Raw genomic sequence first — 10,945 nt, 5'->3', positions numbered from 1 at the left:
CTGTTGTGGTACAGTTGTGCTATTTTTTATTTATTTTTGTCATTTTAAGATCTCATCCTATGCATTTTCTTCTGTAGATTGTTAATTTGCTTTACCTGTAACTACACTTATATGTTTTAACAATGGTGATTAATGATTCAGATGTATTAAATGGCTTTGCTTTTTCTTCTCAAATCCCGTGTCTTATATGGGGCTTTTAGGAGTCCTGTGACTCTTCTGGTTTCAGTTCTTACTAGGAACTTACCAAAGGCTTAAGATAAACTATATTTTCTAAATATTTGAGTTCTCAGAACTTGTTTTAAATATTTTGCCCTTACAGTTTTACTTTTCATTTAGTTGCTCTAAACAAAGAAGTTTCATTCTGTGACAGGTAATGTGTTTAAGTATATCAGTACTAGAGAAGTACTTTCTTTTGCCTAAAGCTGGTACGAATATAGGTTATTTTAAAGCCTTATGTAGATCCTAAGTAAAAAGTAAAGCTGGGGGGGATAAATCCCTCTCCTCCCCCCCACCCCGTGCCCCTGGACTGTTCTCTCAGAATTTGAGGTTAGTAGATTGATAGCTCGTAGTTTTCCATCCACGTAGTTCATTATCTCAAACCACTACCTTTTCAGGGCAGTCTGCCTGCCTTTACTCTGCAGATCCATCTCCCTTTGAGTTAGGTCGTTTTGTTGTCCCTTCCCTTCAAGGTAAGCATTGAGGATATAGGCGATAGAATCGGACTGGGAAACTGCCACCAGAAGAGTGGGAAGAGCTGTCACAGAAAGCCTCTCTGCAGTCAGCCATGGGCTAAACCGTACTAAGAATTAAAAAAAGTATCTCCTGTGCAAATAAAATATTTCAGACAGACAGTTATTAAAATTTTTGAACAGTGGTCAGAATACTCAGCAGTGGTGAATGCAACAAAACAGTGATTGAAATAACTGGCTTTTAATTTTGTTTTTAGAAATATATGAATGACTATATGAAATAATTATGATATTGTGTATTTTGAATATATTGTATTTGGCAAGTAGCAAAGACAGAAATTTTAATTCAAGCGATTTGGCAAAGTCTGAGAACCTAAACAATGTTATGAGTACTATTAGACAACATTAAGAGCCGGGAAATCTTAACTGTGCCAGTAATAGCTAGAATCATGTGGGAGGGTGGTGGTCCTGCCTTTGTAGGCACAAGGGTAATAAGTCTTCGATCCTTTTTTCTGGCAGCGGTCCAAATCGTGGACATTATATCACCATTGTGAAGAGCCATGGCTTTTGGTTGCTGTTTGATGATGACATTGTAGAGGTAGGTATGCTATGACATGGTGAAAACCAGGGTAGACAGCATCACTCTCCAGCTCTGTTTTTATGCCTGGGATTAGCTTTTGCACCTGTGAAAGTACTTCAGCAAAACCTGTGCACAGAATAATTCTGGACATTTCAAAAGTAAAATTCAGCGTTTTTGTGCATCTTGGTTATGGAAGTAGTATGGAGAAGGGTAAACGAACACGAGGGCTGTATTGACACCTCAGACATGGGGTGGTGTGCGCCTGTTCAGGCTGAAATACCACAATTATCTTATTCAAGATCTGAAATGCTCTTGTTTCAGCCCACCTTTTGGGTTCCTTTTTGTTGCTAACTTGCTTTGTGCTAACTTGCATTTCATTGCTGCATTTAAGAACTTCTAACCTTTTATTGTAGGCAGTTTTCCCCAACAAACTGAGGTGTAGAAAAACTGTAAAAAAAGATTTGGGAGACTGTAGTAAGGTCCTGAGAGTATACAGAGATGTTTGGGCTATTTGCGATAATGTTTAAACAGTCTACTCAAGCAAATTTTTCCTTAACTTTTCTACTAACGTATCTGTAAAGACTAATATCCAAAATATTTATATATCCATGTATTTCACATAATTATTGAGCAAATATCAAACAGTGGAACAAATACCACGGTAGAACTGCTTTTTGTAAAGATGAAAATGTACTGTTTGCCTCTGAGATCTCATGGTCAAGGTTAAGGCCTGATGCTAAGTGTCTAAATAAGTACAGCAAAATCCTTGCTTGTGTTGAAATAAAGATGATGTAGTACATTCTCCAATTTTTTTTTTTTTTTTTAAATCTTTGCTTAGCTTTGAGCATCAGGGGTGACTTCCTGGTGATTTGGATAGCTTGTATGACTATGAACAGTTGCCTTTCTCGCATTATTATATTTTGAGGGTTATTTTCCTCTGTTTCTGTCATGAACTAAGTACGTAATTGTGTCAGCTAATTTTGGAAATAGTGTTCACTTCAATATTTTTAAATGTAAGTATTCACTGTCTTTTCCATCCAGGAGATAAACTTTACATTTTAAAAGTAAATGTAAAATAACCATCTTGTTGTTCTATATTTGTTTTCTATCAGTCACTTCTATGTTGTATCTTAGCTTTTAGGTCAAAACAGAATTTCTTTTTATTTGCAAACACTGTTGGCACTTTTATAGATGTGCTAAAACATAGCTTTTAAATATGCACTGTCTGTTTCTGGGCAATAAATTCAAGGAGCTGTCACAAGTAAGCTAGAATGTAGTTCCTCTCTCCTGGAGGGATGCTTCCCCCCCCCCCCTTTAGGTTGCTTTTCTAACTTTAATCATGGCTTTCTTTTTTTAAGTTCATCTTCTTTTACGAAGTTTATCTAAAATGCTGTAAAAATAAAGCTCTTTGATCTGAAATTTCTACTCTTTGTGTTTTCCATAGTTCTTTGAGTTTTTACTGTCTTGATTAGGGATTAGCAATGTAGCCCTGTCCTGTAGCACTACCTCTGCCCCAGCTGCAAATCTGGAAGTTTAAGATTCCTTTTCCTGCTAGAAGATTCTCCCTGGCTGGCATTTGCATGCGTTCTTTGTTTTCTGTGAAATTTAGGCTTTGTTTTTCCTACCAGTGGAGGGCATGAAAAATTGCACGTGAGTTTTGCACAAGTCATTTGAGATCGTTGGCCCTTTCTGATGAACAGTTGCTCCTTTGAGCTTTGAAGAGTGTAGCATAAGAATTCCTGCTGGGTTTGTCCCAGAGGATCTCTTCACTGACTATCCATTGTAGCTGCTCCTGCCTTCTAGGTGTGCGATGAACACGAAGCTTACCTCTCACGTCCCTCTCTCTTGGAAGTACCACCCTTTCTCTTTCCTCAGCCTTCAACTCACCTGAATTTCTGGCGATGCAGTGATCAAGGAGAACAGGATAGTGGAGACTGCTCTTCCTCTCCTGATGCTACAGGCTGCTGGAAGAAGTAGCTGCAGTTTTACTCATCTGTTCTCTCTCCCCATTTAGTCATCAGCTCTTGAGAATTAGTTCCTTACTAGTGCTGTAGGCTGTTCACTGAAAAAGTGAAGTAAAGCCGCAACTACTTTGTCAGTTCCATCTGCTGCCTAAAGAGATTTAAACATCTACTCTGAACTTGACCAAGTACTGTTTTCAAACTGCTTGTGGTTGGCCATAAGGTGACACTCCAGGAAATATATTGCTATGTATGACATTACAGAGGTTGTCCTCAAAAATGGAGTGGCAAAAAAGCCCCAAAGCCCCTAAAACGTGAATTCTGCGTAAGTTTCTGGTTTTAGGGCTAACCACAGGAGCCTTGTACTCTTCAGAGACTCTTAAGAACCTGAAGCAGATTTTTTTTTTTTTTTTAAGCTTTGGAGACTTAACATTCTAGGTGTGAACTGGCTACATAACAAAACAGGTATTAGTCAGCAGACTTCAGAAGATGAGTCCAAAGCCCTTGTACCTGTATACAGATATTGCAACTGAAAGGGAACACAGGAGAAAGCTTTTTCCCCTTAAATACAGTTAAAAAGCTTTGTTGCATTTTTGGCAAGTGATATGAATTAATAGCTCTGAACTATCAATAGGAAGTAGTTTATCCTTATTACCCACTAAATGTCAGAAGTGGTGAAGTCATATTTATTTATCTATTTGGATTTGTTTGGAAGGCCAACTTTCAATTAAATTGAAGATAGATGATAACCAAACATACTACAGCATATGTGAAAAGCAACTGCATCAAATGCAGGAGGCAAATCAGTCCAAATGGGATACTGCGCCAAGCAAAATTAATTGAGAAACCTGAGTAAATGATCTCTGGCTAATTTGACATGTTGTCATTAGAGCATGATTAGAGTGATACATCACAGCGACAATGTTTATCTGCAACAGAGAGGGAGAAGTGTCCATCCAGGGAGTTCTCCAAATTGAGAAAAGGGGGAGAATGATTCTATGTTTTTGCTTAAATATATGTTCAGAGATTTGCAGCATTCAGTTGAGTGCTATGGATGGTATGCAAGAAAAGGATTTGTTTGGGGAACCAGAATAGTCTGGAAATGAGCAAAGGATATTTAAGCTCAGTTAACAGGAAGAATCATCTTAATGCCAGGTGAGGCTGCAGAGTCCTAAAAGTAGTTGTGAAACCATCAACTGGTTGTTACTCTAAAGCTGCAACTGGGTAAAACTTTACTGTCCACAATATATGTGGCCAGCTTCCCAAGGATGGGAAGAATAGAGTCTATATAATCCTCTTTCAGTGCCACTGTGTTTTCTGTGGATAGTGAAATTAAAGAAGGAAGTCAGTTTTGCCGTGATAAAACTAAAAATATCTGTAGGATGAATTAATCTATATCAAATGTTTGAGTTGCATTCAAAATGAGTAGTGGAAATAGACTTGATTGCATGGCAAGTTAGTTGGCACTTAAAATAAAACATGTTTGAGTTGTCTGCTAAATATATTACAAGGACTGAAGAATGTTCTTTTGCTATTTTTCTGTTAAAATGTGTATGTAAGTTTGTAGTAGACATTATGTTAATAAATTGTGTGAAAATGCAAAAGCCCTCGGTACGGTATTTCAGCTTCTCTGAAGTCCTTGAATGGAGAAGAGAGAAAGACAAAACATCTGGGATTTCCCCCCCTCCTTACCTTTTTTTTTTTTTTAAACAGGAAGTATTTAACAAAACTATTCAAGGGAGAATTTCTGCAGCTCTGTCCTGCAGTTGATGCATCTTCTGGAAACTTACTATCTCTGTTTTTCTTGTGCTTCAAAAAGGCTGGGAAAAGGACAGCCTGAACTTGCAGGTTGTTTGGCAGTGCCACTTAGAGAAACCCATGCTTTTGTGTTTGCTGGTGATGCTACCGTCTGTTCGGTGAGCAATGATTTAGCACACTGCCAAATAGATTCTGTAGCTGAGGAGGCTCCTTGACGGAGTCATAGCGTGGTCTCTTTCTTTTAAGATGCAAGCACAGGTTGGTTTCTGCTGCTCCCTCTGACTATCAAAGCAGGTGTTCAACCCAGAGCCTCTTGTGTTCTGAACATTTCTTTGCTTCCTCAACTTTTTTCCTTGGGGAATAAAGGAAAACTTTAGGCTAGTCTCCCTTCGGTCCTCCACAACAAATTCAGGCTACTTCAGCCTCTCATCTCTGTGGATCCAGAGTCCTAAAGGTATTTTAAAATACTAAAACACAGTGGAGTGCTGAGCAACACCGGTCATCGGGAGTATTTCATTTCAGTGTTTTGGTCCCTACGCTTGCATTCCACTGACTGCAGAATCAAATTCAGTAATGTGAAGCCAGTTGTTCTCAGGAGCGGGATCGAGACTGTAGAACTTGCATTTTTAAAAGCCCTTTAAAATGCCTTACAGGCCTTGCTGGTTGGAGTATAAAATGAAAAACTGCTTTTCTGCACATAGTTCACAACTTTAAATATAAGCAGACCATTTAATTGTATTAATATGGCAAATAACTTATTTCTCTTAAAACACAAACCTTGTGATAATATTCCAGTAGGCGTTGTACCAGCAAATCCTAAGGAAGGAAAGCTCTCATAAGACCAGAAGATCGTAATCAAATGAGATCCACAGATTTCATGGTATAATTACCAGTAGCACTTACAGGAGTTCTCTATGTAAGAGGGTCACAAGAACTTTAAAATGTAGAGTTATTTTAGCTGAATGTTAAATCTGCTCAAGATGGTCCTTATGTACTCCCAACTGTACAAAAATCTTCTTTGCTGATCAGTGACTGCTTTTTTTCATTTACATTACAAACCTATAGTCAGGGAAGGTAACACCAGTCTGAATGAGAAAGCAAATATAAAAATGTCCTGTGCTCTTTTAAGGATGCATTTTCATGGATCCCTGTTTTTATAGTCCAGCTTAAGAGTCCACCACTTCTGAGAGGTTTATTATTTCATCTTGATTTCCTTTTTTTCAATAGTGAATAAGGTATTAAGTGGAAAAAATGTTTTGTTGTATTTGGTTGGATTCAGAATATTGAAATATCACTGTATTAATACTGCGTGGCTTTCCAGCATCACCTCCAAGAACTGAAAATAATGCTTTGTCTGGGAAAGGGATTCCTGGGGTGGTGTGTTGACTGAGGCTAATTATAACTCTCATTAATTTTCAGAAAATTGATGCCCAGGCCATTGAAGAATTCTATGGGTTAACATCAGACATTTCCAAAAACTCAGAATCTGGATATATCCTCTTCTACCAGTCAAGAGACTAAGACAAAAGATACATGTATACAAATAAAAGAAAAAAGGGATCAAGATATGTCCAAATGGAACATATTTGTGACAGCAGAAGCAGTTCCTCGTTGTTGCTGTAGGACCAGGACAGATCCAGCAGGGCGAATAAAGGTTTCTCCCTGCCATTTCGTGGAGGATTAGTGCTGACTGCCGTAACAAGAAGAGCTTTTGTTCCAGTTTTCTTTCTGGGCCTTTTTTACGTGCTATCTTCCAAAATCTGTGTTACCTCTACTTGAAACCTGGCTGCTTATTTGTTCATGAACTGAAGAAGAGATTTAAAAGTAGCATTGTAGAATTTTTACCATTTAATGTTGGCCTGAGGCTATACCTTGGTTTCTACCATCGTCGTTTTTCTGTATTTTAGCAGAATGATTTCAATATTCAGTGTCAGCTGAAGGCATATTTTAGGATATGAACAGCAGCTGGTTGCTGGATATTTTTGGTGACTCAGACTTGAGAAGCAGTACAAAGCTAAGACATATTGGAAATGTCAAGTCTGTAATTTTTATAAAAAAACAGACAAAAAACCTCTCTCTGCAGCATTGTAAATTTCCCCATTATGCATTACCTTGGTTTTAGATAACACTAACAGCACTGCTTCTTTTTAGATTTTTATTTTTACTGTTCTGTTTCTTCTTCAGAAGGTATAGAACTTTATCCATATTCAGCCTAGTCTGTTGCTCATTTCTCTTTTGAAGCAGACGTTTTGACTCAGAGCCACATTGCTGCAGGTTTAAGGGGAGCAGAAGAGCAGTTACCTTTTGAAGAATATGTCTGGCAACCAGTTGCTGTAGAAAGTTTGAAGTTACAGCATTTCTCGGAGCTATTGCGTAAACCAAAAGTGCCCTCATTCTGAAACAGGATCTGTTCAACATTTCATTCGATACATAGTAAACTGATGCAACTAGCATTTTGAATCTATGCTAATACACAGAAACAGCACTAATTGTGAAGGGTTAACCAAGGGAAGCATTATTTATGTAACTAATCCAGTTGTTCTTAGTCTTCAAGATAATGAACATGTAAGAAGGAAGACAAACCAACCAACCCTGACATTACCTTGCTAAGTGTTCCTCATCATCTGTCGGTAACGTTTCTATTGATCTGGGAATCATAACACCCCCCTAAAAATGCTTCTGATTGTTTTACCTCTATAGGCCTTGCTTAACAGGGGAAATTGTTAGTCTTTTGAAGACTGAAATTAAGTAATTATCCGTTACGTGTGTATATATTATAATCTCAAGGATAACTAGAAAGAAAAGACTAAGGAAGTTTGTAAGAAATCTCAGAAAATCTTCTGTAATTTTCTTTTTGAGAAGTCCTGTTGCCGTGCCAAAGCTTGTCGCAGCTGGCTCTAAACTACCAGTGGAAATGAATATTTTCCTTTCTTCATCTTGTTAGGTAACACAAGAGCTGTCCTCTGTGTGGTTGTCCCCGGCACAGCCGTTCATGGTGTATACCAGTGATTGTTGTTCTTGAGGACATTTAACTTATGCAATTCTGTGGCTTGTACAGGATATAAAATATTTTACCAAAATATTGTCCTCAGGAAAACAGCATTTCACAAACAGTTTCTTGTGGTGGCTGTATGTATCTCTTTCTTCTTATCATGACCAGAAACGTAATGTTAGCAATTAACTCCTGTCTTCAAAATGCAAATTAATCATTACCATTGTATTCCAGCTGGGTGCAGGTTCCATTCTCCTGGCACATCTCCTCTTCCAGAAGACAAAATATGGACATTGGGTTTTTTAATTATTTTTTATTATACAGAGTACTGTCATTTTAAGAGACATATTCAATAACAGCAAACGTTCTTGTCATCTTGTTCCTATTGTGTGAAAACTGTTCCTGGCTAAGAGTCTTCTCCCCTTGTTCACACACAAGCTGTGAGTCCTCTCCCGGTGGCGCTACCAGAAGACTGTCATCACTAAGTCTTGCAAAAAAAAAAAAGAAAAAAAGAGAGCACTGAGTTAAAAATAATCTAAACAGTAAATACAAAAATTAATGTAGTACACTAGACATGTATTTTGTATATCTGGTGATACATTTTTACAAATAAAATACCTGACTGAGAGATAATATTGAAAGATATATACTATAGATTAAAAACTGTTAAAAGTGCACTTTTGCTACAGATTTATAAGGAGACTAAAAGGAATTAAATTGGAAGAGAATGGTGTGATGTTACTTCTGTATAATAAATGACCCCACCTGTCTCCAATAAAGGTCATGTATGATCAAACGCACATGGCCCAAATGCTTTTCCTTGAATTTCAGTCCGAGGCAGAAATGGAAGTAATTGGTCAGTCGTTCGCTCTCCTTAGCTTCTCCCTCCGTGCTGGCTGGCTGAGGGATTCTGACCCCGCTGTGTTTGCATGCATATAACCTGTGCATAAGCGGTTTCAACCAAGAGAAATGAATAATTCAGTGTCATCGATTATAATTGATGTGCTGGTAAACCGAGGAGAGGTTACCCAGGGCCTTTTCCCCTGACACCCATCCCACTGCTGGTATTCCTTAATCGCTTCCTCATCCCCTGTAGCTCTGCCGTTGCCTTTCCCTGTGATTTCCTTTTTCCTTCTCCCTCTTTCACCTCTTGCTGTCGGACTCCGTAAGACTTTATTGCAAATATTATCTGACTGGTCTGGAACAGAGGTATTTAAAAGCAAAAATAGTACCATATGCTTGGAGCTTTTCAGGTTGATTGCGGGACAGGTCTTCATTTCTGTGTGGTTCACTGGAGTTCACTTTTACATGGGGAAGATTTGATCAAAGGCTGCTCCCATGAGTAGGAATTCATGGGACTAGGTCAGAATGCAATAGAAGCAAATGAGATTTGAAAATGACAGCTGTCACGTGTCAAAACACATTTTAAATCGCAAATACTGTCTGGTCCTTGTCCTGCTGGGTCACATGTTAGCAATAAATAAATGAAGCTAATTTTAACTCTAGTGAATGTGAGTTTGACTTTCAGTCACTGTAGAAAGAGCATTACCCAGAATTAATTCTGTTGAGGGCAACCAACCACAATCGGAACGTCTGAAGGCGGTGTGGTTTTAGCTTTGAGTCCCAGTAAGGCAGGATTGATATTGGGATTTGGGGGCTGGTCTTGTCACTTCAGGTCTTCTCCAGAACCTAGCACTGGAGTGAGGGTGAAGACCATCCCATGATTATTATTTATCTCTGCTAACCAGCAGCTGAAGCAAAATGCACCCCACGTTGCTATTTTGCTTCTAGTTCAGCAGCTCCTGCAGTTTGTTTGTGGAGAGGCTCTGCCCTAAAGACTTCAGAAACAGAGGTTGTTTATGAATTGGTGTTTGTGCTTGGCATGTTCTAGTTACCAGCAGGAGCTTTTAAAGTCACCATGCCAGCTCAGTTTAGGCTATGTTTAAAACAAATCATATTTGATTGGTACAAGAAAGAAAATAGACTAACAAAGGCCCCTGAGACAAATAAAACCTTCCCATTGTAGTCCTCAGCATTCATCAAAAGGAAACAATCCCCTGAAACATAATTAATTCTCAACATGTAAAGTCCTGCTAGCATTTGCTGCTGTTGCCCTAATTAACCTTCGGGCTACTTCTGTCTGCTTCCCTCCCGCTCCTGCAAAATCAGTCCTATCTACAGAATTCGTTTCCACCTACCCAGCCAGCCTGCTTGCTTTGGTTCCTGAAAGCAGCAGCCGAATGGGGTTAGATGTCTCTAAGTGATAGTTCAGAGCACGTAAGGTTAAAAAGGAAGCGGTGTCGGTGGGATAGCGTGAGGCTCATCTTGTCCTTTATATTCTGAAGACAGTGCTTTGCAAAGGAAAATGGTTTGATCCTTTCTGCTATCTGGCTGTTCATTTTAACTAACTCGCCTTTGTGTCGGCATGTGTTTGGAGGGGGCGCGTGCTGGCTCGGTCGCATCTGAGAAACTGCTTTCGTGTTCGAGCGGAACCAAGCAGCCCTAGGCCGGGGTGAGGATCTCGCTGCTAGAGGCTGTCCGTACAACAGAGCCTGTAGCAGCGTTAGACCTGGTGGCGTGGACTGCGGAGCCTCGTAGGTCCCTGGGCAGCCTGAGCTCCTGCGGCCTTGAGCCGGCTGTTCCTTCTGTGGCCCTCTTGCAGCGTGTGCAATGTTTCTGCGCTGCACCTGGCAAGCTCTGAAAGGGAAGGATGAATTATGGAGTGGCAGCGTGTTACTTCAGTTGCTAATAATGAGCACGTTTAGCGGTTGTCAGTTGTTTTAAAACCTCCTTAGTACAAATAAACGCAGATAGAAACCACTGCAGTGGTTATCAGCACTTCAGCAACGTACTTAACTGTTTTCTCCCTTCATCTTTACCAGAAACAGTACAATCTTCTGGATTTCTGTGCAGAAACTACTAAAAACTGCACAAGATTATGAAAGTCTGACTTCAGGACCTTTTT

General features: G+C 39.3%; 1 protein-coding gene across 2 annotated transcripts in view; it reads left to right on the top strand.

Moving 5' to 3' along the window:
- The window catches only part of LOC127019588 (ubiquitin carboxyl-terminal hydrolase 12-like), a 32,506-nt gene extending 23,971 nt beyond the window's left edge, over positions 1-8,535 (top strand). For both annotated transcript variants that reach the window (XM_050901712.1, XM_050901713.1), the window contains exons 8-9: positions 1,209-1,287; positions 6,408-8,535. In XM_050901712.1, the coding sequence (XP_050757669.1) occupies positions 1,209-1,287; positions 6,408-6,509 (181 nt within the window). In that variant the 3' untranslated portion in view covers positions 6,510-8,535. The remainder of the gene's footprint in view (positions 1-1,208; positions 1,288-6,407) is intronic.
- Positions 8,536-10,945: the final 2,410 nt, after the last annotated feature.

Source organism: Gymnogyps californianus, chromosome 9 (genome assembly GCF_018139145.2).
Source record: "Gymnogyps californianus isolate 813 chromosome 9, ASM1813914v2, whole genome shotgun sequence".
In the NCBI taxonomy this organism is placed as follows: domain Eukaryota; kingdom Metazoa; phylum Chordata; class Aves; order Accipitriformes; family Cathartidae; genus Gymnogyps; species Gymnogyps californianus.
Note: the sequence above shows the minus strand (reverse complement) of the source record. Positions and strands in the feature narration are given on the sequence as shown.